The following is a 23,394-nucleotide window of genomic DNA, read 5'->3' as shown; positions in this document are numbered from 1 at the left end:
GCGATTTCAATTTAGAAACCAATCAGCCAATTACTCATTTCCAGTGCTTGTTCATGCATCAATACACTACAGCCACACACATACCTGTGTCTGTGAAGCCGACTCCTCTCTCTGGGAGTCTGCTGGCGTAAGCATCGCTGAGCGCCTGTAAGAAGGCCTCTGTGGAGGTGCTGTACACACTGCAGCCATCCGTGCACTGCCGCCATAGCAACACAGCCCCTTGGCACTGATCTAACTGAGGAACAACTGCTCCGACAAACAAAGAGAATGTCAGAAAAAGAGGTGGTTGTGAGGAAAAAATACTGACAAATACGTGAAATAACATTCTGTTGTATAATGTAAGATCTGTGACACATGACAAAAAATGTATGAACATTTGCACAGAAATAAGAGTATATAGTTGAGATGCAAAGGAAGCATGACAGAGAGAAAACTGAGGTAAAGTAGTAATATAACGGTTTAATTTAAAAACCTGCGAGACTCACCCTCCTCTGGTTGGATGACTCCGCCCCTTGAGTCTTTCACAACCCATCGTATGAGCTCGAGGACTCTCGCCTCCCTGAGAAGTCGGTCCAGAGCGTACATCTCCCCACAGCGCAGAGGCCCGAATGTGCCTAACCTCTGTTTTACAAAAACAAAACACAGAGTATGAATACAGGCGCTCAGACACAGTGAAAACACTTCAAACATAAAAACAGTAGTAATTATAATATAATATAATACTAAGAACCGTCTTCTATTTCAATATATGTGCTAATTAATCCTAATTAATCACACACACACACACCAACACATTTATACAAACACTGAAAATGTTAATATAAGACTTTTTTTTACTTTAGACATCCTTTATAATTTTAGAAATTATTATTATTATTATTATTATTGAAGATTATTCATTCAAGAAGTGAATTCAAGAAGAACATTAATACTTCTGTGGGTTATAGTGTATTTACACTTATGCTTAACACAATAGAAACAAAACAGAATTCTGCACACATTCCGATATAGGGTTAGGGTTATTCTCATATATGTGTAACCAAATGTCCATATGAAGTACAGTAACTGACCAGCATCTGTGAGCTGCAGTTCTTCAGATGAACCAGCAGGGTGTGATCTAGAGCCGGGCAGCCCGTGCTCAGAGGACCGGAGGGAGTGTCCCAACATCGTGCTTCACAGCCCTCATCCTCTCCTGCGCTCTCCACAGCCGCTGGACGCTCTTCTGCGCTGTATCAGTCAAAACATACACAAGAACAAACACACGTCAAACAAGAGAAGAAAAATGGCAAAAACATTTTCAGGAAAAGAGTAAAGAGACTGCACTGAACATATAAAGTTGTGGAGTCATTCGCTCAAACTAACGGTTGTCTTTCAAGGCACTGGGTGGCAGTAGTGTCACGTAACATTATAGAAGCAATGCATTTTGATGAAAAACCTCGGTTGAACTTGGTTTCTTTCTCTTTTTTTACTATAAAATACTCTTGACAGCAGAAAGGTGAGACATTTCTTAAGTTCTGACCTGTCTGTCACACTCTGCTTCTCGCCATCCTCCTCCTCCTCTTCTTCTAAGTCTGACGTATTGAGGAAGTCAAAGCTTCCAAGAGCCGTCTCAACCGTCAAACTGACACTGGATGAGCGACTGCGACTTCGTACCTGCAGATACACACATTTGCAAACTATAAATCTTGTTAGTTTTATAAATAATTAAAAACTCGTAAAATGTTTCAAAAGCTCATTAAAAACTACAAATCAAATTAGTATTCTGAGTTAAAAGAAGCCCCAGATTTTAAAGGGGTAGTTCACCCCCCAAAAAATGTTTTGTCATAATTTACTCAGTTGATGGCAGACATTGACTTCCATAGTATATTTTTCCTACAATGGAAGTCAATGGGCCAACATTCTTTAAAATGTATTTTTTTGTGTTTAACAGAAGAAAGAAACTCATACAGGTTTGGTACAACCTGAGGGTGAGTAAATGACAAAATTTTCATTTTTGGGTGAACTATCCTTTTAAGGCCTAAAGTTCTAGGCTGAATTGTTGATTACATGATATTATTGTCAGTTACCACAGTGAACATTCAAGCAAAAATCATGTTTACAGCAATGCATTTCCAATTGAAGTCTATTGGGGCAAGGCACCGCACAGGGTTATGTTAAATACACACCGTTTCTAAAATATTGCCAGATATTGTGAACATAAGGCTTGTATAGAATCGCTAACTAACTTTGTCTCTGCAAGTTACCGGTACAGCCAATCTGCACATTTTTTATGTTAAACTCTTCCAAATACCTTGTGCAGTATACTTCTATTGAAAGTGCAATACTGCAATTGTAGTGTTATATATATATATGTTAATCAACAACATGACAGTCAGTGTCAATAGAGCTTAACTTGTAAAACCTGGAACATTCATAAGGCCAATTCTGGAAAGAGACACATTGTGTTTAGTCTATGACTAAGGTAAGATGTGCCGGGAAAACCTCCTCTGTAGACACAGGATGAAGCGGTTAATAGTGAAAGCAAGGGGCATGTCTTTGATGAACTCTTTTGTTTTACAGATGAAGACCAAAGCCTCTGAACCCAAACCCGGATCTGAGACTTTGATGGTTATCGTGAGTCATGGATACAAGGAACACCCAAAGGCTTCTGGACCCGAAACATGGAGAATCTAACATCTCAGTCAGCCAGGAAGAGCTACACCCTAAGAGGCCATTCATACAGAATGTTTTTTTTCCCCCAGTCCACTGCGCTACTTTTCCGCTGTTTTTCAATGCAAACGCACTAGACGGACTTGTTTAACAGATGCGCACATGTCTTTTGCAGCATCTCGTGCATGACGGAGCGCTCTAAAAACCCAGCGCTCAAGTTAAAATAAGTTCAACTTTTTAAAAAACACATCTCCAGACCTTGCGTTTTTTCTGCTCCACTGACATGCATTTTGTATTTTTAACAGCAAAAATACGTTCTGTGTGAATGACCCCTAAATCTGTGAAGCTCCACTGCATGATGGAAAGGACAGAGGTTAAAGCAAACTTGTCTTCATTTTCAACCTCCTTGACCTTCTCCATCTCATAAAAGGTTTCAAATGATGATCAATATAGCGAATCAAGGGCGGAGTAGATCGCAGTAAGTTTGCCTTCGCACCTGAAAGTTGCACAGCCGTTTATTGTCTGTAAACGATGCGCAATTTTTCAACCACATCTGGCCCATATTTGGGACCCATAAGTCTAACATGCAATGTATTATTATTTGAAACCTCCCCCTCATTTTAAGAGATTTGAAATGCGTAGCCAAGCGACTGAAAATAGTCTTTAAAAGAAACCCCACCACTTCAAGTCGACATTTTAAATGTTTTAAATATTGCGATGGAAACAGATATCTGAAAATGTATCCAGATACAGAAGCCACTAGTTGCTGACAAGTGAAAACGCACCGTGTCCTGATTGGCTGATGATATGAACTGCTTGATCAGATCACAGTGATCGCATGTTAATGCCAAATGTAAATGCAATCTAAGTTTAAATAAATTAAATAATAATAAAGTATTTATATTTTGTATATAACATATTTTTCATACAACTTAAATACATGTGACTGTACATATCATAAGCAATATTAAAATAATTAATATATTTTTTAAGATAAAAATTATTTATATAAAAAAAAAAAATTAAGAATAAAAAATTAGGTTGCATTGCATTACTTGGTGGACAATTTTCTCTGTAAAAAAACCTGACCAACCACAATGGTCCTGACCACCAATCCAAACCACAACAACAAACCCACAAACAGTAAAAAAGTTGCAGCACTCACTGTTAGCACCTCCTCCAACAGCTTCAGCTCTTGCTCTAAGACCTGCAGTTCTGGGAACTGGCCTCTGTAGTCATCAAGCGTGGACAAAACGCCACTAAGGGCCTCTTCCACGCTGCTGTCTGCTGATTGTTCCTCCAAACCACCCATGGGTCTGGTGTCTGCTAAAGAACCAGATTTCTCTGCCAGCAGGTCGCCTGTTTGTGTCTTTGTGAGGTGTGGCTCACAAGAGGAACCAGTCCTAGGAACACCATTGTCCATCTGCTGGGACAAAGCAATCGCACTGGAGGAAGAGTCTTTGTCTCCACAGGTGGGCCTAGACGTGAGCTCTGTAGCTTTTACAGCTGAGTCATAAGCTGTTGTTTCTGCAGGAGAGCGACATTCTGAACAGTTCAGTGGCTCAGTGGGACAGGATTGCTCACTTGTGGAGGGATCAGGAATAGGACAGATCTCCTGAGTGTCTGGTACTACAAAACATGGTTCTGCTCGGTGGGGCATATCCATGGCAATGTCACTTACTAATACCGAAGAGACCTTAGAAGTTACTTCAGTGGCCTCCACAGATTCCAAAGCCAGTCTGTCTATCGAAACACCATCTGCGCTGCTCTCGCTGATATGGCTAAGTGAGCGAGAATAGCTGGGATGGCCATTGGGCACTTCCTGTTTTACAGGAGCCTCAGTGGTGACTGTTATGGAGGCTGCTGGTTTCTTCAGATCCTCCTCTTCTTCCTCCTCCTCTTCTTTCTGATTGGCCAGGCGGGTGGGAGTAGAGGTCGCTGATTCACGGGGTGCAAATGAGATTTCAATGGCAGGAGGAGCAGTTTGTACCTCAGGCTGTACTAAGTTCTTGTGTGCGTGACGCATTCCCAAGGAAAGCTGAGGACTGGAGGAATCATCTGAGGATTCAGAGGAGTTTGACCAAGCCGTTCCATTCTCCATCTCTTCTTGCCTCCTCAACATATTCTAGTGGGGAAGAAAGAGATTATGAAAACAAATGATTATGATAATTTAAATAAAGACCCTTTCACATGACTCACGTTAATGTTTCTCAAAGCATCAAACTCTGTGGAGCAAAGCGTAAAGCTGGAACACAGCGCTCAAAGTTAAAATAATTGTAGCTTTCAGATGTCTAAATACACTGAGTTGTAAAGACAATGCTGTACACACACAGCCGGTCAAAAGTTTGGGGTTGGAAAGATTTTTTAATGTTTTTAAAAGACCGTCTGACAGTCTTTTATGACCAACAAGGCTGCATTTATTTGATCAAAACTAGAGTAAAAATAATAATGTGAAATTATTACAATTTAAAATAACTTTTCTATTTGAATATAATTTAAAATGTAATTCATTTCTGTGATGCAAAGCTGAATTTTCAGCATCATTACTCCAGTCTTGAGTGTCACATGATCCTTCAGAAATCATTCTAATATGCTGATTTGGTGCTCAAGAAACTTTTCTTATTATCAATGTTGAAAAAGTTGTGCTGCTTAATATTTATGTGGAAGTGTAATACTTTTTTCCATGATTCTTTGATGAACAGAAGTTTCAAAAGAAAATTATTTATTTGGAATAGAAATCTTTTGTGATGTTATAAATGCAATAAATCCTTGCTGAATTAAAACAGTTATTTCTTAAATCTTACTGACTCCAAACTTTTGAATAATCATGATATTATACACATTAGATAATTCTATGCAAATAAATACCAAGCAGAAGAATGAAATTGATCTTAATGGTCAATATAGCAATACAGCTTGCACATTAACAAGTTAAACCTAAAAACAAATCATAATTTGAGCAAAAAAAAAATTTACTTGTTACTGCAAATTTTAAATATTTTGTTGACAGTTTTCTTTCTAGATTTCAGTCTTTCCTTATTTAAGTGTGTGACTATTGCCTACAGAAAATAGTCTAGGGGCAAAGAGGTTGCAAAGATGACCACAGAGTGAATTGACTTGTCTTAAAGAGACTTTATATGTAGTAAAATAGTAAAAATATTAAATAAATAAAAAGCCCTGATGGAGTCATGTGAAAGTTCATATTCTACTATATGGTCCATAGTGAGACATTCCGCTAAAATAACACATGACGACTGTGAGCAGACAGCAGGCTAGTTTGTGGAGGGAGATGACAATACAACAGGATGATAGGAGTGTGTTCTTCGTCACTCAGCATTAGCGTGTATATTTGGACACGGAGGAGCTTCATTATAGTGGAGAACAGACTGGCGTCAGGCCCAGTGAGCTAAAACACTCCCTGCTCCCTCTAATTAACTTCTGCTGTAGCTGCTCCCTGCCTCGCTGGGCTAATGTGACCACCCTTCAAAACAATAACAGCATCAATGAATGCATTATTGACGGCTGTAGATGCTACTATTGTCACTCACAGTCAGACAGACAACGAATAACATGCACAAGGATCCTATTTGCTCTATTTCATTAAAGACAACTGACAGTAACTACAGGACACAGTGGAAATCATCACTACAACAACTATAATTTCTTACATAGATGGCAGATACTACTCATTACTAGAAAAACCATACAAACCTGTTTTAGTCACATCTAGGGATGTGCCCGAAGCCGAATACTGTGTTCGGAACGGAAATGACACATTCTACGAAGCCCCTAAAAGGGACATGGTGATGGGAAGAAATATGAGATGGGAGGAAAAAATATATTTCAATGCTTTTGCGTCCTCTCGCAAATATATATTCCGATAATTATGTTGTATTTAGGGAGCCGCTATCAATATGCAGGGTATTGGAATCGCTTTTGAATGTGTGCTTGCTTTTTACTTTCACTTTCCAATTCGCGATCACTCATACTCTGTCTATGGGGAAGGATGGTACTGACCCCACATTTAACAAGTTAAGATATTTGTCAATGACACTCAGGATCTGTTGCGCACCAAATCCTCCGCCATCGTCCTGTCAGTCATCACTCTCTTCACGTGATAAGTGAAATCTGATGTAGTGTAATGTAACCGACTTCAGCAGCAAGCCTAACCATGTCCCTTTAGGGGCTACGTAGAATGCGTAATTCATTTTCCATGCCTTTCCGAATTCAGATTTGGGCTTCGGGCACATCCCTTGTCACACCTTTTTAGCTAACTATCGACTACTAAGTAAAGCTATACAACTAGCGCTACAGACCGACCACACTTACATGGCTAGAAAGCAGAGAGGTTCCCAGGCGGACAGAGGTGACGTCGCTGCACGAGCAGCTCTGAGTCAGTTTCTCTGTCAGTGAGTCTCTGAACACGTCCAGTAAGGACCAGCGCTGTTTGGATATCATGCTCCCTGGGGCGGTCTGCATGCAGTCAGCGGGAGAGCATGAGCATTTTGTGCAGGCTAAAGCTACATCTCTTTTGGCCCAAGGTAATCTGACCCAGTAAACTATGAGTCTGGCCTAGCCAAACTTCTTCCATTTCATCAAACTCATCTGAGCTGATCTGAAATGGAGACATCATGTTACTGTGACCTCGTGAGATCAAGATGCTTCTGAGAAATGACTACCATTAAGTCTATGTGGAGCCTTAATTTAAATCTTAAGAGGGTCTGGAGAACTGTGAGATCTCCATTAGGAAGGGAAGGGAGAAAAATGGCATATCGACATTATGGTGGTATGCACTTAGAAGAAATGTTTTGTTTGAATCAATTGAGATCAAATGAATCTCCCTGGAGTATAACAGAAGCAAAGTAGATACACAGAGCGGTCCAAAAGTCTGAGGCCATATTGAAAATATTGGGTGCAAAATTACAAATAAACCTGGAGAGGGTTAAATGAAAAATATTAGAAAAATACAAATAAAAAAAAGTAAGATGTATAAGTCACTGATCAAATATGCTAATTTGTGGCACTGATCATGTGATACCTTTGTTCAAACAATCAGATGTTCTTGGTTCTACTGCAGCACAAGATGCTCTTTGGATTATTCTCAGATCATGCAGGAGAACGTCATCATCAGGTTTGACAAACGAAGTTCATGCATAAAATTTTTTAAATCCTCAGTTTTTCTATTTTACTAATGTAAATGTATTATGTACTGTATTGTAAATAATAAAATTAATTAAAACGTACAAATTACTGTAAATATTATATTATTATAATATATTTTATAAATATTAATTATTTTAAAGGGGTCATGAACTGCATTTTTTTTGGTTTCCTGAGGTGGACTTATAATGTTAGTATGATTTTTACATCAAACATTGTCAAAATGTTGAAATAAAAGGCCATTTTCTAGCCCTCTGATTTGAACGACCTGTTGAAAGGGGCGTGTAAATGTAAAATGCGCACTGCTATGATTGGCTAACATTGACTTTGCATATGAAATAAGTATTACATGTGGAACTCTCAAGAAAACGTTTACAATTTTTTTTTTTACCTTAACAGCTTGAGATTAACTAATCGTGAAAAGTTTTAATTATAGCATTAGCCGTTGAACTCGAATGCAGTGATCTCGTCATTGCAACTTGATTTCTGCACTTTGTTTTGGTAAGAGTCACTGATAAACTCGTGCTGTGTGATCGACAGCTCCAGTGATTATAAGATTATAGGGATCTTTAATTGCTTTCTGTACATAATTTAATCACATTTTAAATAAATATTTTGTATGCTACTAAGAGAAATGTGAAGTTGACCGTTTAGTCACTGGCTTGATTTACTGACACATAAACAGCAATAAACGATTTTGAGACAATAAAGAACGTCTGACTGTACATGAATCATTACATATCAGAAATCACTGGTCACATATTAGGGATTAGAATTAACACGGTTACTTACATATTTTGGCATTACTGTTGCGTCCGTATCTTACAGTAAAAGTCTGTTTGCAAAGGCAGTGCTGCAAATGCGACTGATTTACCAAAGAATGCTCAGTACCAAACAAACAAATAATGCTCTACTGAGATATTCACAAAATAAATAACCACTTTCCCAGCATTGGGATCCTTTGGAAGGTAATGTTATTTTTAACCCAGTGATCCTGTATCTCTCTTCTCTCCTTCTCATCTCACTAACGCACCAGTGGGCGGGGCTGATTCTGCAGAGGCGGCCTTTCGTCTCACTATTACATTATTAAAATACGAAACAAGTCGCTTTTTGGAGCTTGGTTTCAATAAAAGCTGTTTTTTGACTAATGAGGAAGTTCTGAGTTCTGAAACTTGTATAGTACAATGACCTCGTATGTCAGAAAATGAAGGAAAATTTTATTTCTCAATTCATGACCCCTTTAAATTATATTATTTATAATAAAATGTACCATTGTATATTCAGGTTTTTTGTTAAAAAAAAAGTTTCCAAAAAAAGTATTTTTACTGTAGATTTCAGACATTTGGAACCTCATTGTGTATAATCAAGGGACAATGTACATTTAATAGAATTGGACAAATGGACAGACTCACATAGAAGGCCTGCTCTCGTAGAGAGGGTGTGTCTGGAGGACTCTGGTTGTAGGTAGAAAAGCGTTTGTTGACAGTAGGAGCCTTGTTCACGGTGCTAGCTGAGGACGACTGGTCATCTTTGTCGAAAGGACTACAGAAGAAAAAGGAGAATGTTTCATTGACAACGGCATTTAAACTCGAATTAGTTGTGTCATTGATCGATTTTATCACCAATTTTCTTGCAAAAAATTCCGCTCCGTGATCTGACCAAATTTATGAGATCCCTCAAAGCTGTACTTACTTCCAGGTGACCTCAAGACTGAGTTTGATGGTGCCCAAGTCATTGATATCCACAGCTACTGTTTGGGGCAGGGCAGCAAACAGGTCCTTCGTCTCACATGAGACACTTCCCACCACCACATGATTGGCAAGACTCTTCAGCTCTGTCACCTTCACATACATACAAGATGTTTATTTAGGAGGAAATTTCATCATCAGTTTTAATGACCAGTGCAATATGCAAAGCGTTTTAGACTTTGTTGTTATTTTTCAACAAGACAATGCACCTGCCCAAATTGCAAAGTTTGGGTCCAGATTTGAACCCTATAGGGAATATTTTGTCTCACATTAAACTCAAACTAACTGGGAGGCATTTTTCAGCTACTTGACTGTTTGAAGCTATTAACACTGAGTGGAACAACACTGACTCTTCTTACTGTAAAAAGCTGTCTGCAAGTCGGGAAAGGCTGTCCCATGCTAAGTTGCTTTATCTACAGTATTTGTGCAATTCTTGCTAATTTCCTGACCAGTGATTTGTGATTAAAAAAGGTTAAGTCCATTAAAAGACTTTTAGTTTTTTACATTTTACATCTCTCAGGGCAATCTAAAACATTTTGACAAACGTCAGCTGCATTCTCTTCATTCTTCCCCTGGAGTCTCTCTGTTTTAATATCGCTGTCTTCTGTAAACTTCCTCTAACTCTATCCCCCCGCCTCTCTATCTATCCCGAAGTAATGTTCCCCTCTCCTCACATGCAGTTATGTGTCTTGGAACCATTAGGAGAGAAAAACAAGTCAAAGTCCAGCTGCTGTGCTGTTATGTGCATTAATGTCTCACAGATTGATGTGACAGTGGTGCACATGTGAATGTGACAGGAAGGAGAGACAGAGATTGATAGTATGTGTGAGAAAATAGAGGGAGGGAGAAATAGCAGACAATATATGAGTGAATGTAACGTTATATTCATATTTAAAAAAATACCTTTATAGACAAAAACTCTGTGATGAGGGGGAGGAAGACCATGTCCTCACTGTCCCACACTTGCTTGCCATTGATTTCAATCCGACCCCGCAGCTTCCACCGCTGGCGACCGTACTTCATAAAGATCTGTGGAGGTTTTTAAATAACAGCTTCATTCAGTCTGATTAACAATCAATCAAACTATTCAAATCATTTCTTAATCTGTATGTTATTGTTATTATTACATTGTAAGCAATTTCTAATGTAAACAAGACAAAAATGCTGATTAAGAAATTAATCAGTTACAGCTTCCACCGCTGGCAACTGTACTTTATTAAACCGCTGGCTACTGTACTTATAAAGAACTGTGAAGGAATTTAAATGACACCAATTAGTCTAACAATCAATTAACAAATTATTAAAATTATTTCTTAATATAATAATAATAATAATAATAATAATAATAATATTGTAACTTAACAAAAATACTTTAATAAGATTAAAAAATACTTTAATAAGAAATTATTTTAATAATAATTGTATTATGTATATCCTGTTTTTTACTGGATTATTATGTATTTTGTTATATTTTATCCCCTCCTTGAACTGCCACCTTATCGTGGTGGAGGGGTTTGAGTACCCGAACGACCCTAGGAGCTATGTTGTCTGGGGCTATATGCCCCTGGTAGGGTCTCCCAAGGCAAACAGGTCCTAGGTGACGGGTCAGACTAAGAGCGGTTCAAAAACTCTTATGATGCCAACAAAATTGAGGACCGTGACGTCGCCCGGTATGGCGCAGCCGGGGCCCCACCCTGGAGCCAGGCCCGGGGTTGGGGCTCGTATGCGAGCGCCTGGTGGTCGGGCCTCCCCCCATGGGGTCCGGCCGGGCTCAGCCCGAAGGAGCGACGTGGGGCCACCCTCCCGTGGACCCACCACCTGCAGGAGGGACCGTAAGGGGCCGGTGCAAAGTGGATCGGGCGGCAGTCGAAGGCGGGGGCCTAGACAACCCGATCCCTGGACGCGGAATCTAGCTCTAGGGACATGGAACGTCACCTCTCTGGCGGGGAAGGAGCCTGAGATTGTGCGTGAGGTTCAGAGATTCCGACTAGAGATAGTTGGGATCACCTCTACGCACAGCTTGGGCTCTGGAACCACACTCCTCGAGAGAGGATGGACTCTTCACCACTCTGGAGTTGCCCATGGTGAGAGGCGGCGGGCTGGTGTGGGTTTGCTTATAGCCCCCCAGCTCAGCCGCCATGTGTTGGAGTTCACCCCGGTGAACGAGAGGGTCGCTTCCCTGCGCCTTCGGGTCGGGGATAGGTCTCTCACTGTTGTTTGTGCCTACGGGCCAAACGGCAGTGCAGAGTACCCGGCCTTCTTGGAGTCTCTGAGAGGGGTGCTGGAAAGTGCTCCGACTGGGGACTCCGTCGTTCTACTGGGGGACTTCAACGCCCACGTGGGCAGCGACAGTGACACCTGGAGGGGCGTGATTGGGAGGAACGGCCCCCCTGATCTGAACCCGAGTGGTGTTCTGTTATTGGACTTCTGTGCTAGTTACAGCTTGTCCATAACAAACACCATGTTCAAGCATAAGGGTGTCCATCAGTGCACATGGCACCAGGACACCCTAGGCCGGAAGTCAATGATCGACTTTGTGGTTGTTTCATCTGACCTCCGGCCGTATGTCTTGGACACTCGGGTGAAGAGAGGGGCGGAGCTGTCAACTGATCACCACCTGGTGGTGAGTTGGATCCGATGGCGGGGGAAGAAGCTGGACAGACTCGGCAGACCCAAACGTACTGTGAGGGTCTGTTGGGAACGTTTGGCCGAATCCCCCGTCAGAGAGATCTTCAACTCCCACCTCCGACAGAGCTTCGACCAGATCCCGAGGGAGTCTGGAGATATTGAGTCCGAGTGGACCATGTTCTCCACCTCCATTGCCAACGCGGCCACTCGGAGCTGTGGCCGTAAGGTCTCCGGTGCCTGTCGAGGCGGCAATCCCCGAACCCGGTGGTGGACACCGGAAGTAAGGGATGCCGTCAAGCTGAAGAAGGAGTCCTATCGGTCCTGGCTGGCTTGTGGGACTCCTGAGGCAGCTGATGGGTACCGACGGGCCAAGCGGACTGCAGCCCGGGTGGTTGGGGAGGCAAAAACTCGGGCCTGGGAGGAGTTCGGTGAGGCCATGGAGAAGGACTATCGGTCGGCCTCGAAGAGATTCTGGCAAACCGTCCGGCGCCTCAGGAGGGGGAAGCAGTGCCCTACCAATGCTGTTTACAGTGGAGGTGGGCAGCTGTTGACCTCGACTGGGGATATCACCGGACGGTGGAAGGAATACTTCGAGGATCTCCTCAATCCCGCCGTCACGTCTTCCATTGAGGAAGCAGAGGCTGAGGACTTGGAGACGGACTCGTCCATCACCCAAGCTGAAGTCACCGAGGTAGTCAAGAAACTCCTCGGTGGCAAGGCACCGGGGGTGGATGAGATCCGCCCTGAGTACCTCAAGTCTCTGGATGTTGTGGGGCTGTCTTGGCTGACACGCCTCTGCAGCATCGCGTGGCGGTCGGGGACAGTGCCTTTGGACTGGCAGACCGGGGTGGTGGTCCCTCTTTTTAAGAAGGGGGACCGGAGGGTGTGCTCCAACTATAGGGGGATCACACTTCTCAGCCTCCCCGGGAAAGTCTATTCCAGGGTACTGGAGAGGAGAATCCGGCCGATAGTAGAACCTCGGATTCAGGAGGAACAGTGTGGTTTTCGTCCTGGTCGTGGAACACTGGACCAGCTCTATACCCTCTACAGGGTGCTGGAGGGTTCATGGGAGTTTGCCCAACCAATCCACATGTGCTTTGTGGATTTGGAGAAGGCATTCGACTGTGTCCCTCGCGGCATCTTGTGGAGGGTGCTCTGGGAGTATGGGGTTCGGGGCCCTTTGCTAAGGGCTACCCGGTCCCTGTACGACCGGAGCAGGAGCTTGGTTCGCATTGCCGGCAATAAGTCAGACTTGTTCCCGGTGCATGTTGGACTCCGGCAGGGCTGCCCTTTGTCGCCGGTTCTGTTCATAATTTTTATGGACAGAATTTCTAGGCGCAGCCAGGGGCCGGAGGGGGTCAGGTTTGGGGACCACACAATTTCATCTCTGCTCTTTGCGGATGATGTTGTCGTGTTGGCCCCATCAGACCAGGACCTTCAGCATGCACTGGGACGGTTTGCAGCCGAGTGTGAAGCGGCTGGGATGAGAATCAGCACCTCCAAATCCGAGGCCATGGTTCTCAGTCGGAAAAGGGTGGTTTGCCCGCTTCAGGTTGGTGGAGAGTTCCTGCCTCAAGTGGAGGAGTTCAAGTATCTTGGGGTCTTGTTCACGAGTGAGGGAAGGATGGAACGGGAGATTGACAGACGGATCGGTGCAGCTTCTGCAGTAATGCGGTCGCTGTACCGGTCTGTCGTGGTGAAGAAGGAGCTGAGCCGTAAGGCGAAGCTCTCGATTTACCGGTCAATCTACGTTCCTACTCTCACCTATGGTCATGAGCTGTGGGTTATGACCGAAAGGACAAGATCCCGGATACAGGCGGCCGAAATGAGCTTTCTCCGCAGGGTGGCTGGGCGATCCCTTAGAGATAGGGTGAGAAGCTCAGTCACTCGGGAGGAGCTCAGAGTAGAGCCGCTGCTCCTCCACATCGAGAGGGGCCAGCTGAGGTGGCTCGGGCATCTTTTCCGGATGCCTCCTGGACGCCTTCCCGGGAAGGTGTTCCGGGCATGTCCCACCGGGAAGAGACCCCGGGGAAGACCTAGGACACGCTGGAGGGACTATGTCTCCCGGCTGGCCTGGGAACGCCTCGGGGTCCCCCCGGAAGAGCTGGAGGAAGTGTCTAGGGAGAGGGAAGTCTGGGCATCCCTGCTTAGACTGCTGCCCCCGCGACCCGGCCCCGGATAAGCGGAAGAAGATGGATGGATATTTTATTTTATTCTCTATATTTTTATAAATATAATGTATCAAAATACATTATATACACTATTCCAGACTGCCAGATTGCAAGATATTAAGGCTTGTTTTCATAAAATAAAGCTTAAATTAAAAATTTCTATCCCACTGGAAAATGCGTTTTTGTATTGTATTAAGAAAACTTCAAACTTTTAAATAACTTTAAACAGATTATTTATTCATCCACGTGGAGAGGAGGAGGGAAATCTTGACTTTTGTGTGTTTTTGCACAGTAAAGCAATGAACAGAAAGAATAACAGATGGGCTGAATAAAAAAAACAAGTCTCTACCACCCACTCTTTCATCCATTTCTAGATCTTCGAGTCCATTTCTTGTTCTTTTTCACACCACCTCCCTTCCTGTCACATCTCTGAGGCCTCTTGCTGAGCAAACTGTGCTGACTCACTGCATTGATTGGCTTGTCAGTCACTCTGAATCTCTTGAGCATGTTAAACAGGTGGAGGTGGGGCAGACACATTAACATTCATCCTTCTTTAATTATCCTCCGCCTCCCCAAATCTGTTCCTCACTGCACAGAGCAGATGCCGAAATCTGTCTCCTGTCTGCCTCTCTAGCAAGCAGTCATTTAGCAGACGCTTTCATCCAAAGCTTGCTTAAGGGCACAATGTTAGTTATAGCTCAATGATTGCCTAGTGCAGTGTTCAGACCAGCCAGATCTTCAATCACCACTATCTGTCATATCTGCCACTGACAAAAGTACAAAGCAGGTCACTGATGACATCAAGGCAGCTTTATGAGGACACGATGAATGTAAAAATAGAGGAAAGTCAACAATCTGGTTTACTTAAGTAATGTGACTTTAAAGGGTAAGGTGGGACTTTATTTTACCCAACAGAAACTGAATGAATCAGGAAAATTGGGAATTCGAGACCTGAATGCAAGTTTGCAGTTCATTGTGGAGCGGATTAACATTTTGACCCAGGTTTCAGGACATATTTTTCAGAGCGTCTACCTACTGTGAACCATGTATCTCTCAATGTTTTTTTTTTATGCAAACTTTATTACATTAACTGGCCTTTTAATAAAAGAATAATATGTGAAATATATGTGCACTGATAAATTGTGCACAATAAGATTTCGTGCCGACTATAAATCAAAGAGAAGGTAAATTATCAGCTCACCTCATACTGATCTCCAGCACAAAGTCGTGCAAAACCCGCCAAGCCTGAAACAAAGGCACACGTTGTTATTTAAATACAGCACACTGTTGGAATAGAAATTAAATCAGATGTGAGATATGAGTAATATGGTTATAACTGCAGGAAACTACAAATTAAAATCACGCTGGAGTTCACTATTACCCTGGTATACAGAGACTGTCTTACCCTTCATTTTGACATGGAATTCCCCCAGCTGGTTCTCCAGCTCACTCTCTAGCATGCACATATTCTGTAGGGACAGATACAGTGGGTAATTACACAGAGGAAAATAGACAAAGGTGGCAGGAACGTGCAATGTGTAGAAACAATAATGTGGCACACTACAGTTTGAAGCGTTTATCGTGGAATAATGCCTACTGTTTTACTTAAAATGTTAAAAAAAAATAGTAGACAGCATACAGTATATACTGTACAGTATTTAGTAAGTAGTAATAGCCAGAGAGATAGGGAGGAGAATCACAGGGAATACTTTTCCTATAGTTGAACGCTTGTCTTGCAGCAACCATTAGGGTAATGAAAAGCACTTGACTGGGAAAGGCTGTCCACTCTTAATCAGATTGCCTCCCTACATTATTTCCATGAGCATTTCGAATGAGTCTAGTTCTGCCCTGTATCCATCTATCTGGATGCAAAAAACCTGTGGCTTAAGCCATAATCAGTAGAGTGTAAGTCTCAACTTCCCGACAATGTCATAAAACTAATCCCATTTTTCCGGGTCACACTTTTACCGGAACCCATACATTACGACATTATTTCCATATTAATCTCTTGATGTTTATCTTATCACTGTAAATAAATCAGTTTATTGCTTACCCGCAACTCCAGTCTCTCACACCTAACAGTGAATTAAAGTTCTTAAGTGGATTCAGTTTGATAACAGTAAATTAAAATGAATTTCAGGTCTGAAGTCAGTGTGAAGTCAGTTTACTATCACTTAACTAAAGTGGATTTCAAATCTGAATCTTTTTTTTTGACATGTGAAGGCCAAGTATGTTAACCCATACTCGGAATTTGTCCCCTGCATTTAAGTAAGTGCGCACACATTAGGAATAGTGAGTAGTGAACACACACACACTGCCAACCATGACACACCCAGAGCAGTGGGCAGCCATTATGCTGTGTCATTTGCCTTTGTCATTTCCTGTCAGACTCGCAAACTATTATCCCACGACTGCTCCGAGTTCTGAGGTGAATTCAGTTAGATAATGCTTAAACTAAAGTGAATTCAGCTGTAAAGTGGATTCAGTTCACTAACACTAAGCTAAAATGAATTACAGTTTCAAAGTGGACTCAGTTCACTACTACTAAGCTGAAGTGAATTTCAGTTCAAAGTGGATTCAGTTCACTAACAATGACAGAGGGTCCATGATTCTTCTTCGTCTTCCTCCCATACTCTCATCTACCCACACACTCTTACCTCCGTGTATTCTTTGAAGCTCTTGTTAGCTTCAGACAGACTCTCTCTGGCCTCCCTGCTGCCTGGAGAGGCAGTGTAAGCCTTCACCATCTTATCGGCTCCGTCTCTTAGTCTGCGCTGCATGCAGTAGGCCTCATAGAGCTCGTCAATCTGCACACACATACACATATATTGTTTATTATAATCAATCAATGAAATACATTATGTGCAATATTGATGTGGGTGTGAAATGTCTCCAAGAGCATTGCCTGCTGCAAAATCCCACTTGAGCTGTGTATTGAAACATGGTAGCTTGTTTCTTGCTGGTCATTAGCTAGAAATCAACTCTAATCTTATACATTTATGCTTATCACAATGTATAGACATTTAAATATTTGGAAAAAATACTAAGAATTGTTTGCCTCTTCTACCAGCAACAAACTAGCATTTCATATTAGTTTAAAATGGTCAGGCTAAATTTTGGACCATGGTGATTGGTCAACCAAATAATGACCAGCAAGAAACTAGCTACCCTGTTCCAAAACACGCCTTTCTACATAAGCAGGATTTTCAATAAAGGTTAGTATTTTTATGACTTAACGAGGTAGCCACAGTTTAGTCTACATCCAGATGGTGACATTGACTCGATTTAACTGCATATGCACACACATGCACAAGCCACAACATCTTCTTGTTAAATCTTTTCATGCCCAAGCACTTCCTGTTGGGCCTCATTGTCTATAACATAAGCAATTTCGATTTTATTGATCTATCCGCAACACCTTGAGCAGGTCTGCAAATGTGGAAGCCAGTAATGGAGACAGGAAACTGTTAAATCTCCTTATTATGCAACTCAAATTCAGGCAGATGTTCAGAGTAAGTCAAGTCAAGTCAAGTTTATTTGTATAGCGCTTTTCACAATACAGATTGCATCAAAGCAGCTTCACAGTATTAAATTTAAATAATACAACAAAGTTTGTTTCAAGAGGAATTTATTGATTGATAAAATTAAATTAAATATCCCCAAAATATCCCCAACTGAGCAAGCCAAAGGCAACAGTGGCAAGGAACCGAAAAACTCCATCAAGTGACCTAATGGTGTCCTAAAACTCCATCAGGTGCCTTAATGGAGAAAAAAAAAACCTTGGGAGAACCCAGGCTCAGTCGGGGGCCAGTTCTCCTCTGGCATTGGATAGAGGCCGGATTGTAGTTTGAACTGTAGGATTATATGAATGCCTGGCTGAAGAGATGCGACTTTAATCTAGTTTTAAACTGGGAGAGCGAGTCTGAGCAACGAACAGTATCAGGAAGACTATTCCAGAGTTTTGGAGCCAAATGTGAAAATGCTCTCCCTCCTTTGGTGGTTCTGGATATCCTAGGTATGACCAAAAGCCTTGAATTTAGTGATCTCAAAGAGCGCGATGGATTATAGGGCGATAGAAGATCCGTTAAATAGACTGGAGCTAAGCCGTTTAGGGCTTTATAAGTCAGTAGCAATACCTTGTAATTAATACGGAACTTTATAGGTAACCAATGCAGTGATGATAAAATCGGTGTTATATGATCATATTTTCTTGATCTCGTAAGAACTCTAGCGGTGGCATTTTGGACTAACTGTAGCTTGTTTATTGAGGATGCAGGACAACCAGCTAATAAAGCATTACAGTAATCCAGTCTCGAGGTCATGAATGCATGAACTAACTTTTCTGCATCAGAAACTGATAGCATATTACGTAGCTTAGCAATGTTTCTAAGGTGGAAAAAGGCTGTTTTTGTAACATAAGAAATATGATTTTCAAAAGACAGGTTGCAATCGAGTATAACACCCAGGTCTTTTACTGTAGAGGATAAAGTAACAGGACATCCTATGATGTTAAAGTTGTATTGTGCGAGGTTTTGTGGGCGGTTTTTTGAACCGATAAGTATTACCTCTGTCTTGTCTGGATTTAATAAAAGAAAATTACGCGTCATCCAATCTTTTATATCTTTAACACACTCTGTCAATTTGGAAAATGTAGCGTTTTCATCCGGCCGTGATGAAATATATATTTGAGTGTCATCAGCATAACAATGGAAACTAATTCCATGTTTCCTTATAATATTTCCAAGTGGCATCATATATATTGAAAATAACAGAGGGCCTAATACAGATCCCTGCGGCACTCCATAGTTTACTGGAGTTATGATCGATTTTTCTCCATTTAAATAGACAAAATGGTAGCGGTCAGATAGGTATGATTTGAACCAGCTTAGTGCTTGTCCTTGAACACCAGTATAATTTTGTAGTCGATCTAAGAGTATTGTGTGATCTATAGTATCGAACGCAGCACTAAGATCAAGTAAAACTAGTATTGAGATACAGCCTTGGTCAGAAGCTAAAAGTAAATCATTTGTGATTTTAACGAGCGCAGTTTCAGTGCTATGATGCGGTCTGAATCCAGACTGAAACTTTTCATAGATATCATTTTGTTGCAAGAAAGAGCCCAGTTGACCGGACACCACTTTTTCTAATATTTTAGACATAAATGGAAGATTTGAAATGGGTCTATAATTTGCTAGATTATTATGATCTAATTGTGGTTTCTTAATGAGAGGTTTTATAACTGCCAGTTTAAATGTTCTTGGAACATGACCTAAAGATAAAGACGAGTTAATAATATTGAGGAGAGGCTCTTCCACTACAGATAAAACTTCTTTCAGTAGTTTAGTTGGTATAGGATCTAATAAACATGTTGTTGTTTTAGATGAAGTGATAAGTTTATTTAACTCTTTTTGTTCTATAGTTGTAAAGCACTGTAATTGTTCTTTCGGGGTGATAATTGAAGCTGAATTGTAAGGCGCGATTGAAGATTGAACGTTTATAATTGTGGTTCTGATGCTTTCTATTTTCTCAGTGAAGAAGTTCATGAAATCATTACTACTGAACTGTAACGGGATATTTTGTTCGGGTGACGTCTGTTTATTTGTTAGTCTAGCCACGGTGTTAAATAGAAACCTTGGATTGTTTTGGTTGTGTTCTATTAGTTTGCGGAGGTGCTCAGCCCTGGCCGCTTTTAGGGCCTTTTTATAACGTGACATACTGTCTTTCCACGCGATTCTAAAGACCTCTAAATTAGTTTGTTTCCATTTACGCTCTAAAATACGGGTTTCTCTCTTTAAAACATGCGTAGTATTGTTATACCATGGTGCTTTATATTTCTCTCTGACCTTTTTTAATTTAATAGGTGCAACCACATCCAATGTTCTAGAGAGAATGGTGCTCATAGTGCTAGTTAGTTCTTCTAGTTCATCTGTTTGTTTGGGTTCAGGCAGCAGCTGAGACAGATTAGATAAGCAATTTGAGAAATTATCTATGGTGGATGGGAGGATTGTTCTGCCTGGTTGATAACGCGACGCCGCATGACATATTACAGCAGTACGTAATATGCAAGTTACCATGTAGTGATCAGTGACTTCATCACTTTGTGGAATGATATCTATATCGGTTGGATCGGTTCCGTGTGATATAATTAAATCGAGTGTATGATTAAGACGATGAGTTGGTCCGGTGACGTTTTGCTTGACCCCAAATGAATTTAATAAATCTGTAAACGCAGCTCCTAACGCATCATTTGGATTATCTACGTGTATGTTAAAATCTCCAACAATTAATGCTTTATCGACATTGACTAATAGGTCTGAGAGAAAATCTGCAAACTCTTTTAGGAAATCAGCGTAAGGCCCTGGCGGTCTATATACGGTAGCCAAGGCTAGAGATAATAGGGATGTTTTTCTAACATCTAAGAGCGTAACATTTAGTACAAGTACTTCAAATGAAATAAACTTATAACCCGTTTTCTGAGTAACATTTAGAATATCTCTATAAATGGTTGCAACACCTCCGCCACGGCCAATCAGACGGGGCTCATGCTTATAACAGTATCCAGGAGGAGTAGACTCATTAATACCGAAATAATCATTTGGTTTAAGCCAGGTTTCAGTAAGGCAAAGTACATCGAAGCTATTATCTGTGACTATTTCATTTACAATAACTGCCTTAGGTGTGAGTGATCTAATGTTTAGAAGACCTAGCTTTAGAAATAGTTTTTGTTTACTAATAGCAACATTTTCTGTTTTAATAACAATTAGATTTTTCCTAGATCCTGCATTAGATTTATTATTTGATCTCACTAAACGAGGAATAGACACGGTTTCTATGCAATGTTCTACACTAGTATTTATATCAGTTGAATTGGTGCAGCAAAGACTATGATTTGGACTTTTGGTTACTAGTCAAAGGGTATTTAACATTTTGGAGATGTTATCTGACAGAAGATCCGCTCCGAATCTGCTTGGGTGTAAGCCATCAGCACGGAAAAGCCTAGGACGCTCCCAAAACAGATTCCAATTATTTACAAAGAGCAGTTTCTGCTCATTGCACCATGACATTAACCATTCATTTAGCGCAAATAATCTGCTGAACTTTTCATGCCCTAGTCGGTACGTGGGAAGCGGTCCTGACACAATGATCGTTGTTTCAGGCGATGTGCTGCGTACCGTATCGATTAGATTCCTGAAGTCTTTCTTCAGAATCTCCGTCTGGCGCAGCCTGATGTCGTTCACTCCCGCGTGCAGGACCACAGTTCCGACGCGCTCGTCACCGTTCAGGATCTCGGGAACGCGAGCAGCGATTTCAGAAACACGAGCACCAGGGAAGCAGTGACTTTGCACCTTACTTGTACCTAACGTAGCGTGTACGTGCCGAACGATGGAATCGCCGATGATCACAGCATCGCGTTCTGTTTCGCGTAGAGGGGAGAAGCGGTTTTGTGTCGATAACTCGAAAACCGGGAGGGTCGGAGAAAGTCTTGGTCTAAACCTGACTCGCGTCTTCCGCTGCGGAACCACCCAGGCTTCGTGGTGGCGTGTTGGAGCCGGAGTGAACGAGACCATGGCTGATTGCGACCGATGCTGAGGAACGCACGGAGTAGACGCGGTCGGAGTCAGCGGGTTAGTAACGTTAAACACTGATTTGTGTGCGTCGGCGCGTGATGTTTCAAGAGCCAAACACCGGTCTCTCAGCTCGGCCTGTCTCAATAAAAGGTTGTGGATCTGTTTCTCAACAGCTTCCAGCTCAGACTGCAGTGCGTGAAGCTCAAATGTGTCCTCACCTGCACCAAGCGGTAGACTACTTACATCTGATATATTCGCCATTTTAACAGATGGACAGTGAGTTAGCAACGAAGCTACCAGTGATGCTATCAATATTAATACTAATTTATATTATAAGTTTGTTTGTAAATGAGTGTGGAGAAGACGCGTTCAGCCGTGATCCACGGACGTAACCTTTAAGAGTATGCAGCGTTGGATCACTAATAGGCTTGAGACGCGTCTGCTCAACAGTCCGCGTTGTAACTATGAGGTTTTTTAGTGGTAGGGGTGTAGAGTAGACGCACGATAGGCGAAAAAAAAGTGTTTGTTTATAAGTGAGTGTGGAGAAGACGCGTTCAGCCGTGATCCACGGACGTAACCTTTAAGAGTATGCAGCGTTGGATCACTAATAGGCTTGAGACGCGTCTGCTCAACAGTCCGCGTTGTAACAATGAGGTTTGAGCAGTAGTGCTTCTCAGTGAGGAAGAGTAGAAAATGTTCGTTGTAAGCGGGTTTAAAGAGAAAAATCAAGAATTATAAATCAAATCGATAGAGCTCCAAAAACAACAACGCATTCAGACGCAACGCATGATAATGACAGGACAAGACATTATTCACCGTGTTTGTTGAGTGTTTCTTATTCACCTGAGCTTTTATGAACTCAAAGGCGCGAGAGAAAATAAATAAATAAAAATAGCTGAGCGCAAGGGTGGCGCGTTAACAGGCTAGCGAATTACTAGCGTGTTATGCGTCAGGGTTGGGTAAGCTGTATTTAGTAGTAATATAAACAACTAGAAATTGTAGTAAATGATGGTTCAAAACAAGGAAATACGAGGCTAAGACGGAGCTTACAGCTCCGAAGCAAACACACTCACAGCAGGCAGCGAGAAAAATCAAGAATTATAAATCAAATCGATAGAGCTCCAAAAACAACGCATTCAGACGCGACGCATGATAATAACAGGACAAGACATTACTCACCGTGTTTGTTGAGTGATTCTTACTCACCTGAGCTTTTATGAACTCAAAGGCGCGAGCGCGCGAGAGACATATAAATAAATAAAAATAGCTGAGCGCACGGGTGGCGCGTTAGCAGGCTAGCGAATTACTACCGTGTTGTGCTAGTAGCAACGGAAGCCAGCGATGTTGGGCAAGCCGTATTTAGTAGTAGTATAAACAACTAGAAATTGTAGTAAATTCTGGTTCAAAACAAGGAAATACGAGGCTAAGACGGAGCTTACAGCACCGAAGCAAAAACACTCACGGCAGACA

At 41.8% G+C, this 23,394-nt stretch overlaps 1 protein-coding gene across 4 annotated transcripts in view; it reads right to left on the bottom strand.

Moving 5' to 3' along the window:
* ripor1 (RHO family interacting cell polarization regulator 1) overlaps positions 1 to 23,394 on the bottom strand; it is a 75,454-nt gene that overhangs the window by 5,717 nt on the left and 46,343 nt on the right. For 3 of the 4 annotated variants that reach the window (XM_082182468.1, XM_082182467.1, XM_082182466.1), the window contains exons 7-18: positions 17,014 to 17,163; positions 15,762 to 15,825; positions 15,558 to 15,601; positions 10,461 to 10,586; positions 9,502 to 9,650; positions 9,222 to 9,351; positions 6,979 to 7,122; positions 3,815 to 4,774; positions 1,520 to 1,653; positions 1,071 to 1,227; positions 486 to 621; positions 85 to 246 (exon numbers count right to left, since the gene is read on the bottom strand). In XM_082182468.1, coding sequence (XP_082038594.1) covers positions 85 to 246; positions 486 to 621; positions 1,071 to 1,227; positions 1,520 to 1,653; positions 3,815 to 4,774; positions 6,979 to 7,122; positions 9,222 to 9,351; positions 9,502 to 9,650; positions 10,461 to 10,586; positions 15,558 to 15,601; positions 15,762 to 15,825; positions 17,014 to 17,163 — 2,356 coding nt within the window. The remainder of the gene's footprint in view (positions 1 to 84; positions 247 to 485; positions 622 to 1,070; positions 1,228 to 1,519; positions 1,654 to 3,814; positions 4,775 to 6,978; positions 7,123 to 9,221; positions 9,352 to 9,501; positions 9,651 to 10,460; positions 10,587 to 15,557; positions 15,602 to 15,761; positions 15,826 to 17,013; positions 17,164 to 23,394) is intronic. The other variant, XM_082182469.1, reaches the window with a different exon arrangement.

The sequence above is a fragment of the Leuciscus leuciscus genome (assembly GCF_965113295.1).
Source record: "Leuciscus leuciscus genome assembly, chromosome: 10".
Classification (NCBI taxonomy): Eukaryota; Metazoa; Chordata; class Actinopteri; order Cypriniformes; family Leuciscidae; genus Leuciscus; species Leuciscus leuciscus.
This window is presented reverse-complemented; position numbering and strand designations above follow the sequence as displayed.